At 40.8% G+C, this 21,101-nt stretch overlaps 2 protein-coding genes across 2 annotated transcripts in view; one reads left to right on the top strand and one right to left on the bottom strand.

The window, feature by feature from the left end:
* Positions 1-1,578: 1,578 nt before the first annotated feature.
* On the top strand, positions 1,579-3,463 carry RPS23 (ribosomal protein S23). The gene is made up of 4 exons (XM_069492362.1): positions 1,579-1,634; positions 2,105-2,264; positions 3,010-3,130; positions 3,278-3,463. Exons 1-4 carry the CDS (start codon positions 1,631-1,633, stop codon positions 3,422-3,424), a joined length of 432 nt encoding a protein of 143 aa, XP_069348463.1. The 5' UTR covers positions 1,579-1,630; the 3' UTR covers positions 3,425-3,463.
* Positions 3,464-17,203: 13,740 nt separating this feature from the next.
* ATG10 (autophagy related 10) overlaps positions 17,204-21,101 on the bottom strand; it is a 228,269-nt gene continuing 224,371 nt past the window's right edge. The window contains exons 5-7 of the mRNA XM_069492512.1: positions 18,459-18,556; positions 17,700-17,816; positions 17,204-17,416 (exon numbers count right to left, since the gene is read on the bottom strand). Coding sequence (XP_069348613.1) covers positions 17,717-17,816; positions 18,459-18,556 — 198 coding nt within the window. The 3' untranslated portion in view covers positions 17,204-17,416; positions 17,700-17,716. The remainder of the gene's footprint in view (positions 17,417-17,699; positions 17,817-18,458; positions 18,557-21,101) is intronic.

Genomic DNA, 21,101 nt, shown 5'->3' with positions numbered 1-21,101 from the left:
ATCCCAGTCAGAGCCATAGCTTTCAATACTATCTATTCACTGATGACTCCAGAACTTTATATCATATTAAATATATCCAACTGCCTACCTGACATCCCTCCATGCCTAATAGACACCCCAGACTTAACATATTCAAAACAGAACTCTTAATTTCCCCGTTCAATATCTCTTCTCTCAGCATTTCCCACTCAGTAAATAACTCCACAAGTCACCTAAGCACTCAGGTCAAAATCACAACGTCATAATTAACGCCTCTCTCACATCCTACAGTCCTTAGCAAATCCTTTTGGCTCTATCCAATTACTTTTTACCATTTCCACTGAGGCTCCAAGTAATCATCTCTCAACTGGACTATTGCAACACCTTCCCAACTGGCCTCATACATTAATCTGTTTTTCTCCTCACATCAGCCAGAGTAATCCTATAAAAAATACAAATCCTATTTTGTTTCTCCACTGCTCAAAACTTTACAATGGCCCTAAATCAACAAAAGAATAGAAAAAGGCTTTGCCATGGTCTACACGCTCCACAACACTGTGCAACACTCAGACCTCATCTACTGTCACGCTCCTCCTCACTCACTGAGCTCCGCTCACTGATCGTTCAGTTCTACTTACTGAGAACCCCCCTTCCTGGAAGGTTCTATCCCCTATACTTATCTGATTGTTTTGTCTTTAACCTCTCAGCTCAAAAATCATCTCCACAGAGCTGCCTTCTTAAACTATCCTATCCAGAGTAGCCACCCCCAACCCCAAATCACTGTTACCTACCCAATTGTATATTTTGCTCTACAGCATTTACCATTATGTGAAATTGTCTTTTTGATTATTTTTAAGTGTACTTATATATATTGTCTGTTCCCTCACACTTTTAATATAAACTTTGCAAGAACAGAAACTTTCACTGTCTTCACTGCTATATCCTAGGTGCCTACAATAGTGGCATTTTACAGAAATATTTGCCAAGTGAACCAACATGCCAGAAAATTCTCATATTTAGTTCATTTTACACGAGAAACTGAGGTTAAAGTGCTAATTAAATGACTTGTCCAAGGTTGCACAACCAGTAAATGGCAGCTTTAGTGTTTAAGACCAAGTCAGACTCCAAAGATTGGGTTTTTAATTACTACCCTAAACCGCCTCACTAAATTTTACAATCGACTGTGCTGCCTGTGAGCATAAGTTTCTTAAGTCTAATTTCCCAAACTCCATTCAGAGGGCCCCGCCCCCTCGCCACTCCACCCACTCCCCGTAAGAGCCGCCCAGCGACCCCTCCGCCGAGCCCGGCCCCGTGACTTGCAGAGGGCGCCGGCGCCGTGAGCGGGTCTCGTGCAAAGCATTCCGGGCTTGGTAGTCCACGTCCTTCCTGTGTCCGGCACGCACATAAAAAAGAAATAAATAACCGTGCAAATTAGATATCTCTGAATTTAATGCAAATTAAACACGACGCAGATTCCGGCTCTGTAAAGTGGTGCAAAAGAGCCGTTCTCAAAGCAGAGGCTCCAGTCTCGGGTCGGGCGCTGCGCAGACAGCCGCGCGGGGTCCTTGGTTGGGCGGGGCTTGCTCGCGGTGGCTTGTGGCTCCTTCCTGTGCCGCTTCTCTCTTTCGCTCAGGCCCGTGGTGCCGGCAGGATGGGTGAGCGCTGTGGCGAAAGGGTGCCACGAGCAGGACTTGGGTTCTCGGGGACCAGCGGGCGGATGGGACTAGAGCTGGGAGCAGGATGCCACGGGGAGACCCTATGGAGGGGTGCTGGGGGAACGCCGCTTCTGAAGGCACATGGCCAGGCGCAGAAGGGGCCCACGCGGCTCGGAAGCCGCCGGGGACGCGTTACCGAAGGACACAGGAGGCCGACGCAGCTCCCCAGGCTTGGCGTGGGGCCTCATCCTTTGGGAAAGCGCACCCACCGGAGCGCCTGTGCCCCGTTGCAACGTTTGTTAGTTGTTTCAGAGAAATTTTGAGGCCAAATGTGTGGCCCACCGGCCAAGATTCGGTCCAAGAGCCAACTGGCTTAAGGGTTTAGTCCAGGTGGCGCTAGTGCCTTAAAAGATGTAAAACTTGACGTGGGTGTGTTTTTTGCGGAAGAACTAAAATGCTTTAATTTCTAGGCAAGTGTCGTGGACTTCGTACTGCCAGGAAGCTCCGTAGTCACCGACGAGACCAGAAGTGGCATGATAAACAGTATAAGAAAGCCCATTTGGGCACAGCCCTGAAGGCCAACCCCTTTGGAGGTGCTTCCCATGCAAAGGGAATTGTGCTGGAAAAAGTGTAAGTGAAAATCCATTGCTTCCTTCTAGGTTTCTTTTACTATGGAAAATCGAGACAAGTACACTTACTGAATTCTTATTTTAAAGGGAGTGATTGTAGGGTTTGTGTAACCATATTTGGGTATTTAGGGGGTAAAATTGCAAAGCACTGTTGCATTCAACAGTTCATAAAATTAGTGCTTGGGAATTAGGTAATTAAAGTTTTTTAATCTCACCATTGGCTTGGGAGGAATTGAAGGAGAAACTAGCAATGATTAGGGGACATAAATGAACACATTCACGTGTGTGGGAACTGTTAACTAGCAAATGTGCCTGTCAACGATCGGGGCGTTTTCTTTTTTTTAATTTGAGGAGATCAATGTAAAGAGGAGAGTTGTGTCAGAAGTGATTGAGATCATACAGCTAAGACTGAGACATGAATTTGCTGGTATTTGTTGTTTACTTTAAAAGGGGTAATTTCATGAGTCAATCAAATTTGGTGGTAGAGTCATGATTTGAATCCAGACTTTCTAGCTCTAATTCTTAATTAATCTAAGATAACTTTAAAACTGTAAAGGGACTAGAAAATTGCCTCATTGTACTAAGGAAACAGACTGAGGAAAAACTTGGTGGCAATCACAGGACTTTAGTCATGTAAGATTAGATTGAAAAGATAGAAGCAATTTCTAACAAGTTCTTGCTTAAGGTAGTGAAATGTATCTGTTTTCAGAAAGCTAGCTCATTCTGCTGTGTTATTTATCTTTCAGAGGAGTTGAAGCCAAACAGCCAAATTCGGCCATCAGGAAGTGTGTCAGGGTCCAGCTGATCAAGAATGGCAAGAAAATCACAGCCTTTGTACCCAACGATGGTTGTTTGAACTTTATTGAGGTAAATGTTTATTCACCCCATTTAATTTCTTGTACTTTTGTTCTTGGAGGGCCTCCTCCAGTTTTTTATTCAATGAATGGGAGTTTCCGCATATGAATATTTTTGTGATTCACTGACACCAGAAGTAAATTTTTCATTTTATTACAGGAAAACGATGAAGTTCTGGTTGCTGGATTTGGTCGAAAAGGTCATGCTGTTGGTGACATTCCTGGAGTCCGCTTTAAGGTTGTCAAAGTAGCCAATGTCTCTCTTTTGGCTTTATACAAAGGCAAGAAAGAAAGACCAAGATCATAAATTTTCATGGTGAAAACACAGTAATAAATTTTCATATGCCAAAAATGTTTCATGTCTTATTTTCCTTTTTCTCACCACAAAGATGCATTGTGTGCTTTATTAATTTTAGGAGGTGGGGAGAAAAGTTGTTTCAGGATTCTCTAGAGTTAATGAGATTTGTTATCTAGGACAAAGTTTCATTCCATGGACTAAAGAAAATTAAGTCATACGTCTGGAATATAAATACACAGTATTCTAGTATTGCTTTAAAAACTTAAGTAAACTCACTAAATTTATAGTGAGACTTCTACGGTAGAAGTGTGGATAATTTTTAATTTTTTTTTTGTTTTCTGTATCTAGTAAGTCTAAGCAGTTTTAAGTTTTATTGAACATGGATCATCTTGGGCCCCCTTGGAAATGTACATTCTTGATCCATCTTCAGAGGACCCAAGATGATAAGTAGTAACCTTGAAGTTACTCCGTGCTCCTGTTTTTTGTTTGTTTTTTTTTTTTTTAGTTTTTAAAGGTCAGGATCTATGTTGTAATTCTGTGTCTACATATATGTACTGTGTTTAAAATAGGAAGATAAAGGTTTTGGATGATTTAGTAGGTGGGAGTTGATGTAAGTATATGCCAGGCAAATGGAGGAATAGAGAAAAAGATTATGCAAAGAATACTAGGTATGTGGCAAGATCAGTCTTTGAAGTGCTTTCTCATGAGATACTGTCAGTAACCTTTTGGCCTTAAGGTTTACTGGAAGGCACACGTAAAAGACATGGAAGTGTAGGTAGACAGGCAAAATAAGTTGTGTTTTGATAGGTTGAAGCGGGATGTTGAACACATGGGTTTTGCTACCCACATACGTTTCAGATTTTTCATGCATAGGATAAAGTGCTTTGTCTAAAATGAGGTGACTAGCCTATTTAAATTACATCTGTGGAACTCCTGTTGACTATTAGTAAATACGGGTTAATTATCTCCGACCCAAGCTTCATGTTAGATTATGTTTAGGATCATTGAAAAACTGAATTTCTTTGGTTGCTCATTTCTCATGGCACAGGAGAACCCATGTTGTCTGGTCCCTGCCTAGTCCAGCCTTCAGCCTGCCATTCCTTTCCTTGTCTCCCAGCCCTTCGGCAACACTGGCCTCAGTTGCTCCTGCTCAAGCCTAAAATCCCACCCAGCCTCAGTAGCTCTGTTTCTGTTAGAGTATCTCGCATGTCACTTTCAGACCTTGCTGTTTACCAGCTCCAGTGCACTTGTGCTTATGTCTGTCACAAACAATTGTGCGAGTCTTTGTCTTTCCACAAGGGTGGAAAGAAAACTGCCTTTTCTTGGCTTCTGCCCATCGCTGTTTAGCACGTGTAGTTGCAGAGTCAACATTGGCTAAGCCATTCCCAAGGGCTGACCAGACGTTTTCGGATGGGCTTTAACTGACCCAACCCTCTGCGATTAGGGAGATTATAGAGCCTCGATCACCATACGGGAAAGAGGAACACAGTCCCGAGATTCGTGCGGTTCCGTGCCGCGGGAGTCAGGCGCGGCGGGGACAGCTCTTGGCGGGTCCGCGGGGTCCTTGTGGCGGGGCGTGCGCCCGCAGAGGCTGGCACCCGGGCCCGCAACGGCTGCAGTTGCGCAGCGGGGAGGGCGTGGGGACGGCGCGGGCGTCCCTCCCCTCGGCCCTGAGCCCCGTGTCTTTGACGTCCGTGAGATGTAAGCCCAACCTGCAAAGAACCCGCCTAGTTTGACAGCCTCCACGACAGCTCACAGTTGTAGTCTCTTGGGTGCACTTGGGACGTCCTTTGTCTTGCTATGCAGTCCTGTCGCCCAGGGCTGCCACATTGACCTGTAAATACACCTCGGAGCCTCAAATCCAAAAGTGTCTGAAACTGATTTTAGTTTCTTCTGCCCTACCCCCGCTTCCCTCACTGCCTTGTGACCGAGTCCCCTTTATTCACACATGTGAAATGTGTGACAGGCACAGGGCTGTGCCCAACTGGACTAGTGCAGGTGTATGGCGAGAAGAATGAGCCACTCGCCTTGGGCACAAAATTTAAGTAAAATCCTAGCACCTTTGTGTGTGTGTAGATAAAGAAAAGCTAATTCTAGGCCAGGTGCGGTGGCTCACGCCTGTAATCCTAGTACTCCGGGAGGCCGAGGCGGGAGGATTGCTCGGGGTCAGGAGTTCGAGACCAGCTTGAGCAAGAGTGAGACCCCCCCCACCCCCGTGTCTACTAAAAAATAGAAAGAAATTAGCCAGACAACTAAAAATATATATAGAAAAAATTAGCCGGGCGTGGTGGCACATGCCTGTAGTCCCAGCTACTCGGGAGGCTGAGGCAGGAGGATCCCTTGAGCCCGGGAGTTTGAGGTTGCTGTGAGCTAGGCTGATGCTACGCACTCTAGCCCAGGCAACAGAGTGAGACTGTCTCAAAAAAAAAAAAAAAAAAAAGCTAATTCTAAAATACACATAGAAAGGCAAAGGAATTAGAATAGTAAAAACAATATTGGAAATGAAGAAAAAAGGTGCAGGAATGAAGAAAAAAGGTGCAGGAATCACAAAACCTTTTTTTTTTTTTTTTTTTTTTGGAGACGGAGTCTTGCTCTGTTGCCTGGGCTACAGTGCCGTAGCATCAGCCTACCTCACAGCAACCTCAAACTCCTGCGCTCAAGGGATCCTCCTGCCTCGGCCTCCCAGTTGCTGGGACTATAGACGTGCACCACCACACCCGGCTAATTTTTTCTATTTTTAGTTGCCCAGCTGATTTCTATTTTTAGTAGAGACGGGTCTGGCTCTTGCTGAGGCTGGTCTCAAACTCCTGCCGTCAAGTGATCCTCCGGCCTCAGCCTCCCAGGAGTGCTAGGATTATGGGCATGAGTCACCACACCCGGCCAAGGAATCAGAAAACTTGATTTTAAGATTCAATATATAGCTACCGTAACCAAGACTGTTATTGGAGGACAGACAGAAACAGATCAATGAAATGGGATAGAGGAATCCATAAACAGACATGCAGAAGGCCAACTAATTTTTTTTTTTTTTAAAGAAAATACAAAACCAATGGAGGAAGAATAGTCTTCAGTAAATTACCTGACTTCCATTTAAAAAAAAACCCAAAATAAACCCTAAACCCCACACATTATACAAAAAAACCCTCGGAATGAATCATATATCTGAATGTAAAATTTAAAACTATAAAACTTGAAGAAACCATATAGCATCTTTAAAACTCAGGCTTAGGTAGAGTTCTCAGATGTTACACCAAGAGCACATTCCATGAAGGAAAAAAATGTATAAATTGGACTTCATCAAAATTAAAAACTTTTGCTCTGTGAAAAATCCTGTTAAGAGGATGAAAGGACAAACCACAGATTGGGAAAAAAATACTTGTAAATCACATATCCAACAAAGGACTTATATCCAAAATATATGAAGAACTTCCTAAACCAAAAGTGAGAAAACTGCATTATAAAATGGGCAAATAAATATCTCTTTACCAAAGAGATGGCAAATAAGCACATGAAAAGATGATCAACGTCATTAGCCCATTAGGAAAATGCAAATTAAAACCACAACAGGCACGGTGGCTCACGCCTGTAATCCTAGCACTCTGGGAGGCCGAGACAGGTGGATTGTTTGAGCTCAGGAGTTCGAAACCAGCCTGAGCAAGAGCGAGACTCTGTCTCTCTACTAAAAATAGAAAGAAATTAGCTGAACAACTAAAAATATACACAGAAAAAATTAGCCGGGCATGGTGGCACATGTCTGTAGTCCCAGCTACTCGGGAGGCTGAGGCAGGAGGATCACCTGAGCCCAGGAGTTTGAGGTTGCTGTGAGCTAGGCTGACGCCACGGCACTCTAGCCCAGGCAACAGAGTGAGACTCTGTCTCAAAAAAAAAAAAAAAAAAGGAAAGAAAAAAGAAATCATTTGCCCAAGTAATCGACACAGCTGAGGTTAGAACAATTGTCTGTCCTCTAAATGAAACTGTTCCTGTTAGAGAGCCACAAAACAATAAAAACTGCCTTACAGGTAACTACTTTTCAAGTTGAGACACAAATTTACGCTGGGTATTTAGTAAGAGTTTTTGTTTTGTGTCTTATGAAGGGAGAGGGGTGATATAACGTGATTAGTAAATTTTTTTGTGTGTATTTATCTGGGAATATTGAAACACTCCAGTTACCGATGTTCTGAAAAAAATTTAAAACTCTACTAGGGAAACAAACACACAATGCCTCAAATAAATGTGGATTTTTTTCCTTTATTTTATGATAGGGCTGAGAGACACAGTTGTAATTTGGCAGCTATACAAATTTGAATGTGTCTCTTTGTGTTCATTCCATTTCTGTATTTCATTCTAGGAAAATATCTTGTCATAGGATTTGGTCGTAATGTTCATGCAGTGGATAATATTCTTGGAATCTATGGGAAGGTTGTCAAAGTAGCTAATATTTCTTTATTAGCTTTGCACAAGCCAAGAAAAGAGACTAAGATAATAAATTACCATATTACAATAACATTTTCACTAATAGCAACTTATATAATTTTTATTTTAACCTATAAAATCTGTTAAATGGATCATTTAAGTATTAACTCACATTCTGTAGTTGGGAAATTGTCTTTGCAGGTTGTACTGAGCATTCGTAGTTTCTAGCACAAATCCTATCTTTATTATTTGGTAAAGTGATGTTATGTTTGTTAGTATGAAGAGAAATGGATTTGAAAGCTTATAATTGTCACAGTAATGTCACCACAGGAGTTCCAGAGCAAAGCATTAAAACATTTACAATTAAATGTTTTTAAGCATAAATTGTCTCCTAGGAGAAAATCGGTTTTCAGAGTGACACTTTTCAAGGTAACCATGCGTGACAGATAACCAGTATTTTCAAATATGCACATGCACAGTTGCCACCTCATTCAGATGGTCACTTAAGCCTTTAATATGTGGTGTGTAGCTTCAGAAATTAAGGGAGCCACTCACACACAGCCCTCGGAACTTCAGCCAGGCATGATGAGCACCACTGCAAATCCCTTCCTTAATGAACTCTGCTTTCCAGACTGGAAGCTTTCAAACAGCAATTCTGATGCTGAGCAGAACTGCTCCCTCAGGAGCTGGAGGAGGAGGAAATCAACATCCTCACTCACTAGTCAGACCTTCTAGCCAGGGAGGTACCGGCTCCCTCCACAGGGCCTTTACCCGTGACCTGCTTGATTATTTGTGGTAATATATTGACATGAGTCCTGTTCTCTAAATCTACTCACAGTGTGGGGTTTTGTTTGTGCAAGTCTAGCTTTCTCAAACTCTTTCACTGTAGTTAATTAAAATAGAACACAAGGTGTGTATGTTATTAATACTTGGCTGGGTTAAAAGTGTAGGACATACAGAGCATGCCCGAATTGTCATGCAATTTATATGCTAATGATATATTTTTGTGTGTGTGATTCTTTTTAAAAAAATTTTTTATTTGTAATTATTATGGGTACATAATAGCTGTATATGTTTTGATACAGGCACACAATGTGAAATGGTATATTATAATGCTTTCTTATCTCCTTTAGCAACCAGCTAGTGTTTAAATCTGTACAATGGACAGTAAACCACACTTTAAACAATTTTTCATTTCAATCACAGCTGAGAACAGTAGAGAGAACTGTTACTTTTTGAAACATGTTTTGTCCATTAACACCTACTTTAGAAACACTGGTATGAAATAGATTGTTTTATCATATCATTTTTCTCCAAAGCTTTACGAATTTATTTATCCAGTTTATAATAAGATTTTTTTTTTCTATATAGTTTGACAGCTTGAGGTACTCTGTTCTTTATGTGTCTGCATGTAAGTGTGACCATTTTTCCCCTCCTCAGCTTCCTAATAGGTTCCGAGTGTTCCTCTAGTATTTTAATTCCAGTATGCAATAGTTGATTTGGTTCATCTGTATTTTACACATTTTCTTATGTTTATTAAGTAGGTACTTTTTTCCCCTGTCACTATACCCCTCTTCTTCCTGCCTGTGTGTGTGTGTGTGTGTGTGTGTGTGTTTGTAAAACAGAAGAAAGCCATTGAAAATAGGATTTATTGGCCAGGATTCCCATAGATGAAAAGGGTTAATCCCATAGATGGAAAGGGTTTATCCCATAGATGGATTTTAGAAGGTCTGGGAATCTTATGAAACTGTATGCAGAATTTTCTGATTTTACCTGTGTGTGTGTGTGTGTGTGTGTGTGTGTACACATACATTTTTTCTGGCAATGGGTTCTATACATTTTTTTTTCAGATTTTCAAAGGGGTTCCTAACCCAAGAAACCAGCTGTTTAAACCTGTACAATAGTAATTAGATTTAGTCACATATTACACAATTTTCCATTTCAATTACAGCTGAGAATAGTCAAGAGAAATTGCCTATAGTTTGATATGGTTTATGGAATGTCCCCAGTGTGGTGAGTTCTGCGGATGATCCAGTCCACAGAACCTGCAAAATGCACATTTTACATTCTGCTTTATTGCACTGGCTGATCTAATTATGGTCATTTTAGGGAAAAGTTCTCCAGTGTTATTGGTAAAGGTGGAATTAGAAAAAGGATATAAAGCCCCACCCTCGGGAATAAAAGCAGAGGACAAAAACCCAAAGATGTTTTTAACGTCTGAGAATGGGGTAAAAATGGAAGGAATATATCAAATAAAAATGTTCACTATGCACCTGTAAAAACAAATGACATAATGTCTGTGATTTGCTTTAAAGGATTTGAGCAAATAAAGTAAGAAGAAAAGTATTAACGGAAACAAATATGGCAAAATTTTGGCAATTGTTGATTCTGATTTGTAGGTATGTGAAGGTTCATTGTACTATTTTCTCTACTTTTGCATATGTTTGAAATTTTCCATACTTTTTAAAAATTACATACACAGACTAATTGTTTAACTGCCACACTTTCTGGTTATACTGAAACCAGTACATGGACAATAACCTTTTATAGGAGCAAGACTGAAATGTGGGGGCAATGAAGTCACAAGAAGAAACTAAGAAAACTAAACGTAGCACACTGGGAAATACAGAACATATTGATAAGAAACAAAGCTGAGAATCCATGCAAATTTTAGCAAGACAAAAAGAGAAAAATGTTCAACTCAGTAATAAAAGCTAAGTAAAATAAAATTATTTTCAAAGACTTAACGAAATGATAAAATACAGACTGCTGTGGGGAATGTAAATTGGTATATATAGCCTTATTGATGAACAGTTTAGTGACATGATTTGATAGCCTTTGAGCTGTTAATTCCCTTAGTAACAATGTAACCTAAAGAAACAAAATATGAACACTTATTTCTGCATGCATTTCTCATTGCATTACATTCTGCAAGCTCTTTGTGGGAAGAGCCTCTGTCTGCCTTATTGACCACTGTATCGCTAGAACAGTTCCTGAGCATGCAGGAAGTAAATACGGAATGAACTTATGTTAAATAAACAGTGAGGAATTAGAAATCTCCAAAAGTCAAACAATAGAATTATTTGGTACATTTTGATATGGAAGAAATCCTAGTTAGTCATATTAAGTTGTATTTTCAAAGAATATTAAATGACATGAGAAAATGTTTCAGATATAATGTTAAGTGGAAAAAAAATCAGGATATAAAAGCACATACAGGATGATCCTAATTAAATATGTGTAAAGTAGTACAAGGAAATGCATCAAAACTTTAACTGCAGTTAACTCTGGGTAATGATATATACTTCAGTGATTTTTAAATATTCTTCAAATTCTTTTGTATTTCCCAAATGATCTATGAGGACTCAAATATTTTTTAAAAAATGAATTTTTAGTTTCATATTGTATGGATAGATAAATGTAGCATTACAAAAAGAGCCAAATCTTCTTTGATCATTTCTAATCCAAGTTCCCACTGTCCACCCTCAGAAGTAACCTTTCTTATAAATTTGATGTGCTTTTTCCAGGCCACTTTTTATATTTGTCTTGCATATAAAGTATTAATATATGCACCTATAGAAAATGTGCAGTATTAGTGCATTTATTATATAAATAGTATCAAGCTACATGCACAGTGTTTCAGTCTGTTTGGTGCTGCTATAACAGAATACTACAGACTGGGTAATTTACAATGAGAAATTATTACTCACAGTCCTGGAGGCTGGGAAATCGAGGATCGAGGGTTTACATCTGGTAAGGGCCTTCTTGCTGCATCATAACATGGTGGAAGATGTCACATGGGTGGGAGAGAGAGCAAGAAGGGTCTGAACTCATCCTTTGAAAAGGAACCCACTTCCGGGGCCATTAATGCCTTCATGAGGGCAGAATTCTCATGGCCTAGTCACCCCTTAAAGATTCCACCTCCTGTTACAACAGTGATTATGTTTCCAACACAGGCTTTTTGAGGGACACATTCAAACCATAGCTTATAGTTAGCATGTAGTTTTTGAGTTTTGTTTTAACTCAAGCTGTTTATGAGATCTTCCCATTTTTATACATAGAAATTGAACTCATTCCCCTTAGCTGCTATATAGTATGTTTTCTTTAGCCATTTCCCTATGGATCAGCAGAAAAGGGCCTATGTACTCTTTCTTTGAACTTATTGAAGGAGGGAGCTAAGGAGACTACATCTCACTCTGCTGCTGAGGTTGAAAGGAAGAAATCTTCTTAAAGGATAGGATGAGTGGCACTTCCTAAAAGAAGAAAGCAAGTTCAGTCCCTGGTACCTGCAGAAAGGAGGTCAGGGGAGCCAGTCCAGACCTGAGCAGGGCCTCCCAGTTAAGAGCCTAAGGCATAACCAAGTCAGGACAAGTGTCCTCTCTTTTTCTCCACACCAAGTTCTGGTTTTCAAAATGTCTCTGACATGGTTCTCTTTTTCTTTCTGTCACCATCCTAACTTAGGAATTCATCCCCTTACCATGACATTAGCTTCTTGGCCTCTATCCAGTTTCTTTTCCTTCTGATCTATCCAATATACCACTGCCAAATGAGTCCTTCAAAAACAACTCCACATAGTCAGCTCCTTTGTTAAAACCTTCAGAGGTGCCTTGTTGGGCCCTACTAATGGTTCCCTTTTGGCCTTCCGTAGCTCTCAACTTCAATGCTCTTAGTCCTTCTACTCTCTTATCAAATTCCTCTCTATCCTTCAAGTCCTACTTCCTCTGGGATTCTTCCCCTGGGATCAGTGATCATCTACATATTTAAACATTCAGCAAAATTTATTGAGTGCTACCAAGTATCAGGCACCATGCAAAGGCCTGAAGTTCTGGCATGCGCCTGTAAATAACAAAGCACCAAAGGCTATAGATAAACTGCACTATGATTTCCCGTTAATTTATCAGGACATGCCTTGTTAAATTTTTGTCTCATAGTTACAATAGCTTCAAAACAATCTAAGAAAGCATCACACAGCTATAGGTTTTATTTATTATTATGTGGAGTTGATTCAAATGTAGGAATGAGTTGTAAAGGCTACCCGGAACATGACCACTAGATGTCGTTACTGACAACACAAAAATTTAGCAAGAGCTTGACATCACAGGACTGCTTTAAAGAACACTACCAAATTTAAGAAGAATATGAAAACCCTTTTATAGATGAGTCTTATAAAAATCCAGAGGAGTAGCTTTGGAGACCTGTGTGTACAGGAAAGGAGCCCAGTGCCATGGACACAATTAATAGTTAAGTACTTCCCATAGCCTTCTAGAACAGCCCTCAGCAACTTACTGGTCAACAGCATGAGGAGAAAATCAGAGGGTCTTAGAATTGGAAGGGAGCTTATTTGTCCAGTAAATTTCAGATCTCTGACTGTTCCCTGGAGTTAGATATACAGTCTACATCACAACCCAGCATGTGTGTGCGAACACACACCCACACAGATATAGCTTTCATATACATATATATACAGAGAGAGAGAGTTTAAACCAGTTTCAAAAATAAATGCCCTTACTATGTACAATGCACTTTGGTTTTTTTTCATGTATTCTACATCATTTAACAAATATTGGTCACAAACCAATACATTGATTTTACTTAATCTAAAACAATTCCTTAACATGAGTATATCAGAAAACAGAGGCTCAGAGAGGTACAGTGACTTGCCCTAGGTAACACAGTAGCCAGGACTCAAGGCTTTTCAGGACACTGGTAGGTTTTATTTTGGAAGGTCCTTGGCAAAAACTTAAAGGTGTCCTTGGCACCTGCCCCCCAATCTTCTCCTGTGCTCCTCTATGCTCTAAATCCTGCAGCAGATACACTGTGGTGAAAAAGACACACACACACAAAGTGTATGTGTGGTTAGTTATATGTAGCAGTCGTTTAAAAAATACAGGTTATTTCTAAAATGCACATGTCATCACTTTAATTTCTCTCCTTGAATCCCTTATGGTTTTCAGGCCAAATACAAATGTTCAGCGTGGCAAGAGAGGCTCTTCCAGACCTGGCCCCTCACCTGCTAGCCAGCTTCATTCTTCACCACTCCCCCATATGTGCCTTTGAGGTTTTTCCTCTAACCTTGACCTGGCTAAATCATAAGTTTCTCGAGACTCCACCCCCCTTCCTCTTCTGCAAAGCCTTCCTTGACACAGCCCCCCCCAACATCTGCCACAGTCTTCCTCTCGTCCATCTTCTCCACGGGACTATGGCATTCTCATGAGGCAGGGTCATGGCTGCCCACTTGCTGTCTGTGGCACTAGCCTATTGCTCAGCACATAAGGGGAGCTTGATAAATACCTGCTGAAGTGAATATTTTCGTATTCTTACTCTCAAATTTTAATCCTAAAAAAAGTTCTTTGGAATATAAGCTCTCTGAATTATGTAAGAGCTGGTTTTGAAAATGCAGAGCTCCATTTCCTAATATCTTGAGAGTATGAATAAAACCAACCTATACCTATCAGGGAGAATAGATGTGAAAACCTAGTTTTTAGCTTTTTCCTCTTGATTTTCGTAAGCTTTTGTTGGGGGTGAGGTTAACTTTGTTTTTTAACCTCTAGCTTGCAGGCTAGTACCCACTGATCAACTCAGCTGCTGTTGCTAGAGCTCGTCCAGCCTGCAAGCCCCAAACCGAGAGCCTTTTTGGATCCACTAAGAGGAGCACACAGCAACTCTCCTGTGCACGTAGCCATGGCACATACCAAAAACAGGTCATCACCTGAAATTACGTACTCCCCATCTTTAAGGAGGGGAGAAATCAGAGTGAAAGAGAGGCAACCAAACGCTCATAATGACTAAGGACAGTGAGTAACGAAGGGAGCCTGGATCAGTGAGGCTGTGGTGGTCAGAGGTGGCTTTGTGAGAGTGGATCACAGAGACTGGGAGTTGGGCAGAGATGTGGGGAAGGAAGCATTTCCGGGCAGGAACCGGCATGAGCAACAGTCAGATATGGATGCAGAGGAGAAGACTCCGGGATCAGACAGTCCATGTGGCATCGAGGAGGGCTCAGGCATGTAAGAGCTGGGAAGGAGCGGGAATGCTTGGCGTCCTGGCAGGAGCAGGGCCATCATCCATTGTCACCTTTACTTTGTGCGTCACTGTGTTGGTTATGAAGCACATTCAATTTTATGTATCATTTTGATCTCTATACTCAGGTGAGAACCATAGATATTGTGGGTTTTGTTTTACAGAAATAGTTAAAAAAGGAGATTAAGAAAATTGGCCCAAGTCTCAGCTTGCGGCTAACCAGACTCACAGTCTAGATCTCTGTACTTCTCCCTGTTTCACACACCCAGGAATGTGAGGTGGCCTCAGAAGCTACATAGCCGAATTTCCCCATTTTACAAACAAAGAAACTGAGGACCAAAGAGGTGAAGCAATTTTTCAAGGTCACACAAAAGCAGAGTTTAGGAGGTTAGCTGGTAGCAACTTTAACCAGCCTTATTTCTGATGGAAGGTGCTTGGCGTTATATTAGTATCAGCTGGGAAGAAAACAGGGAGGAACTCATATTGCTGAGAAAGAACTGTTACTTTGACAAAACAAAATGTTTTCTAATGTTTAATAACTGGTGGGATAATATTGTAATATAGCTGCATTTTTTAAAAATGAAAGTCTTTATCAAACAAAATTTAAGAGTTTTTTTAAGTGAAAAAAATCTGAAAAGCGAGAAAGCTGCCCGAGGAGATGGGTCTATCTGGGGACGAAGACCTTCATAATTTACAGGAACGCTTCAGAACTTTTTTTCTGCCACTGATGAATTTTTAAGTCTTCATTAATCAGAGGAAAAAAAATTTAACTTAAAAAAACAAAACAAAACAAAGGCCCCAAACTGATAGACTACCATCTCAGAATCTGTTAGCAAAGGATAACTAATATTTCCAGACAAGCACACCATTCAGATGACATGTTATTATAATTTTTTGTTCACACCAGAAATGACATGGCTTGAGAAATGACTTGCTGAGAAATCTGTGTTTACATTAGGGAGAGTGGGGGAAAAATCCCTTGTAGAAGTTGAAAAGATGTTAAGTGGTAAATACCAAAATGCCCAGCAAGCATATAAGCAGACTCTCATCCTAGCATGAATATGTGCAGCTCAGCGTTTTAAAATTTACTTTTAGCTTTTCTAGCAGTTTGAATTAACCCTTTCTCTACCTCCACTCCCTTTGTGAGAGTTCAGCTCTCAACCTGGAGATGTGGACTGGGGGCGCCGTCACGGTGCTCCGGGAGTGAATGATGCCCTCACCCTGCCTGGTTTCTCGCAAGTGGGCCACCTTGTGAGCAAATGTCTCCTAAACTTCCTTAGTATCCATTTAATGCCTAGGAAAACATTAGGAAGCAAATCCAGCTTGCATAGATTTGGAAAAGGCCTGTTGGTAGAGCAAAACGATGCAGATCAATGCCGCAATAAAGGTGCATCCAGACCAGGGGTGCTCCAGGGAGTTTGGGCATCAGAATCACTCCAGAGCTGCCGTTGCAGGTGGCCCCAGCATTGTAGATATAAAAGATCCTCAGGTGATCCTCAGTGAAAGGACATCCCTCAGTGAAAGACACTAATCTAGATTCTCTAAAGAGTCAATTACATTTTTGTCTTGGTTTCAGCCCCTAGCAAACCGAAATGAAAAACAAAACAAGCAACCAAAACAGAGAATTCTTCCAGATTAGGTTTCTCTTAATACCTTACTGGTTGTTAAACTTATTTACAGACTGAGTGAATAACAATTATATACAAGGTAAGCATTTAAGGAACGTAATACTTTATAATATTTTCTCATGCATTAACAACCTCATGTGGTTCTCACAGCAACCCTATGGTGTAGCTTGTTATTCCCAAATTAAAGATGAAGAAAGTAAGTCTCAGGGACATGAAGATTTGCTCAAGATCCTTCAGATAGTAGAATAGAGCAGTTGTGGGTTTGACAAGAAGAGGGACAAAATGACAAATTGTTTTACTACTATAGGTAAAAAGAATTTTTAATGTTTAAACATTTCCTATCTAGTTACTATGCCATACTTTGCTTGTAAAAACATATTATCTCACAATAAAATATTTATTGTTTTTTCTTTATTCTGTATCTATCTATCTATGTACACACACACACACACACACACACACGGAGTAAAACAGAAATAATCTATTGTTCCTGAGTTTGATTGTGGGAGAGTAAGATAGGTCATATTTATAACACTGATTTCAGGGACATGTAAATCCTGTATTTTAATTTCCATAGACCTTACACTAAAATGAATAAACAAATACATTTCTCTATCAAGCTCCATATCAGAAAAAGGGAAAGGAAGTGCGTGGCCTAGAAAAGAATGACATTAGTGCCTTAATCAGGCCAGTATTTCTAGTATTACTGAATTAGATTCATTTTTTGCTATTTATAGTAAGTTGTATCTTTGAAGTGTTTTTTCTAAACATTCAGTACATCAAATATCAGTTGCTGCAGACATTTGATTCCAAGGGAAAAATAATCCAAGTCAAATCTTGGTGAGATGAAATAATGCATAGTGTTGGTCTTATTAAAACCAGGGCTGGCCAGGTATACTTCAGGCATTCTTCATGTTGCAATTTCTAAGCTCAACAGAAGAATCTGAAGAACAAAATAAAAGCCAAGAGAATAAAAGGTTAACTGAGCAGTAAAGACTTATTTCAAGAATATCAATACTAAAATAAAAGCATCCACTCCTGTAATTGGGTGAGTACTACTTACAGCAAAGTAAAATGCTTCCTAAACGATAGGATACGGCACTTGTCAGAAACCTAAAAAACAAGTCAGGGCTCAGCTCATGGAAGAGGAAAGCAAATTTAGCATCAGGTGGGGCCAGCAGGGAGGAGCTAACAGCAAAACATTAAATCCCGGCTTTTCTTTTTACCTTTGTCAATCAACATTTCATTCATTCTGAGAGGTGGCCTTGGCATAACTCAGAGGTAGATTCAGCCCAACAACTGGCCCTACAATGCTCAGCCATGACGTGATGTAGTTGACATTCCTAGAAAACAAGTGAAATACAGGCCATGCTAACATTTCCACTGTAGTCTTTGGATGAAAGGTAGAAAATTAGTCCGTCACCAGTGATATCAGAAACGAGGCTTTCTTTAAAGACGTGTACCCACGGCTTGGAACCGCAGCGATTCTGAATGCCAGCCCCTCGCTTGCCCAGAGAGACTGTGGGGTCCCTCACTAAGGCAGGTGACGAGGAGGGGGGGCACTACAGCTCCTGACTCCCCTTGATGAGTCTAAGTCCACACGTAAAATTCACAGCATTTACTAAGGTAGCAGAGTGCAGGGATTAAGAGCAGGGTTCTGAGGCAAAAATGCTTGGATTCGAATCCCAGTTCTGCCACTTAACCAGCTGTGTGACCTTGGCCGAGTGACTTAACTCCTTTGTACTTTAGCTTCCTCCCCTGTAAACTGGGTGAAATCGTGATACTTAGCACATAGGGTGTTATAAAAATCCAGTGTGTTAATATATCTAAAACTCACCTAGCATATAGTAAAGATCGATAAGTGTTAGCCATTACTACCATTACAAAGAATATTTCTTTTTTAGCGTAGCTTTTAGAGTCACATAAAAAGATTTACACTGTTAAAATCAGAGTAGAAGCCAATGTATCTTGATGGTGTTTCTTACCTATTGATTTTCTGAGAATTCTTTAATACAGGAGTCATGAATTCATTCGTCTTGCAGGGATGAAGCACAAAAAAGGGCTGCCCAAGTATCGGATGTTCCTGTAAGAATGAGAGTGGGTCCAGGACTGTCAGTGTGAGTTACTTGGAAAAAGTTAGAATAAATAATCTGGTTTACTCCTATAAAATAAAGGTTTGTTTTAAATTCCAAGTTATTGACTTAATATACAGGTCTATTTTCTGTTTTGAAATATGATTTATAATCCAAACATGAGAAGAAGTTGGTAAGAAGGAGCCATTTTTTGATAAAGTAGTATAGTTGAGCATAGTTTTGTTTACATGATACAAACTGTAAAGTCTATCAGTTCCCTCTGTTGGCCAGTGTTCCTCTTTGCCCTATAACTATTATTCAGTTTTTCTTCAAGGATCTTCACAAAGCCCAGTAGCTTGATCACCTGAACAGTGCACTTTAGTTACCTCTTTGTCAATGGTAAAGGAACCAAAATCACTTGCACATTTCTTTACACAAATTTTGTCCACATGCTGTTTCAGGTCTAACTGTGTCCAGGGCCTAGGAACACATGTTCAGTGAGTAGAGGGGGAGGGGCATGGCCTTGTTCTCTTTCGGTCTCTCTGTTTGTCTGTCTGTCTCTGAGTTTCTCTTTTTGCCTGTTCTTTCCTTCTGTCTCCTCAATCCTATAGGGCTTTTTTTTTTTTTAAAAGTTAAGAACCCACATAACTCCACTCACTCCCTTTATAAGGGAGTAATTGAATAGAAGGTATGGGTCAGTCTGCTCCCAGGTTAGGGATGAGTACATCATTTAGCAAGCAATGGGGAGCCAGAGGAGGTATCTACATAATCTGTGTGCAAATGCTACCAACACAAAAACAATAATTGATGATAAATTTATTGATTATTTACATTGTAGATTAACCATTATGCCAGAAACTGCAAACTCAAATACCTATGAAGGCCAGGAAGGTGACCTAAGAGGGTTAATGCTGGTTAAATACACCAGCAGGTGATGGGGACCACAGGGAACTGGAGAGCGGCCCATCTGAAGCCGTGCTCGCCACTCCAGCCAACCGTGCCATGTGGGAATGCAGGTTCAGCATGCCAGACCTTCCCATTTGTGAAAATAACCTAGAAAACCCAAAGTTTATCTAAAACCTCCTAATTTTAAATGTTGGTACATTTTTTTAAAACATGGGGTAGGCCAAATAAAACAGGCTTCTAGGCTGGGTTTGGACGAGGGGCTGCCTGGCTTCTTCTCTTGGCTTCTCCTCGTAGCCAGCCCAAAGAGAAACTGGACTCAGAGCTGGTCACAGGAAGAATTATGTGGCTATCCCTGCTGCCTCACCCCTTGGTCCCAAATGCTCATGTCTGCATGCATGTGCACAGATCAGTGCACAAGAACTGGGAGGGACAGTCCCACTGGTACTGGTGGCACTGGGTGTGGAGGTTGGGGGGTGGTGAGGGAGGAGTTATCCACCAGTTGCAGGTTTTCGTATGTATCTGGCAAGTTTAGCACCACCTGGCATTTTTTCTCCCTGAGTGCCACCTCCAGATGTCTCTGGCCAGCTGCCTGCCTGATTCTTCTAGTAAGGCATCAGCTTCTTCTCTCCAGCTCTCTTCCCACCCTCATTCCCACCCCTAACTGGGCACCAGCTCGCAGCCCAGATGCGTTGTGCCTACGTTAAGTTCTCCTGTCCAACCTGATCTGGTTTCCCTTGCCTGCCTTAAACTAAAATTTATTAATTCAACACACATTTATAGATCATCTTTTATGTGTCTGCCAGGAACAGTTCCAGATATAGTTGTAGAGACTACTGTATCTCTAAGATAAACACAGTCTCTGATCCCATGTAACTAAGATTCTAGTGCAGGAGACAGCCCATAAACACATAGAACAAATAGACAAGATAATCCAGATAATAATAAATGCTACGAAGGAAACAAACAGGGTAACATGATTCTGGAGGGATTGTAGTGATGCTAGATTTGGTGAAAGCGAAGGGCTCGCTGAAGAGGTGGTGCAGTGGATGGGATGTGTGTGCTCCCCCTTCCCCCTCCTGATCCGTATGTTGAAATCCTAGAAGATATTAGGAAGTGGGGCCCTTGGGGGCGATTAGGTCATGGAGGTGAAGCCCTCATGAAGGGATTAGTAGCCTTATAAAAGGGACCCCAGAGAGCTTTATCATCCTTCTTCCATCATGTGAAGACACAGTGAGAAGACAGCATCTAGGAAATAAGAAACAGGCCCTCACTTGACGCTGAATCTGCCAGTACCCTGACCCTGGATTACCCAACCTCCAGAACTGTGGGATATAAATGTTTGTTGTTTAAGCCACCCAGTTTGTGGTACTTTTGATATAACAGCCTAACAGGACTAAGACAGGTAACATTTAATCAGAGATCAGAATGACAAGAAAAAAACCAACCATGAAGATTTCTGGGGATAGAGTGTTGAAGCAGAAGACCCTAAAGGGAAACAAGCACAGGAAATGTGAAGAGGAAATGCAAAAAAATTTTAAATGTAGTCTAAATTCTTTTTGGATGATGTACATATTTACCAGTGGAAGGAATAAAGAGCTATAACCTAATCTTACTAATGTAAAACATGTTACCTTCTTTACTAAAATGAAT

Source organism: Eulemur rufifrons, chromosome 17, assembly GCF_041146395.1.
Source record: "Eulemur rufifrons isolate Redbay chromosome 17, OSU_ERuf_1, whole genome shotgun sequence".
Classification (NCBI taxonomy): domain Eukaryota; kingdom Metazoa; phylum Chordata; class Mammalia; order Primates; family Lemuridae; genus Eulemur; species Eulemur rufifrons.
This window is presented reverse-complemented; position numbering and strand designations above follow the sequence as displayed.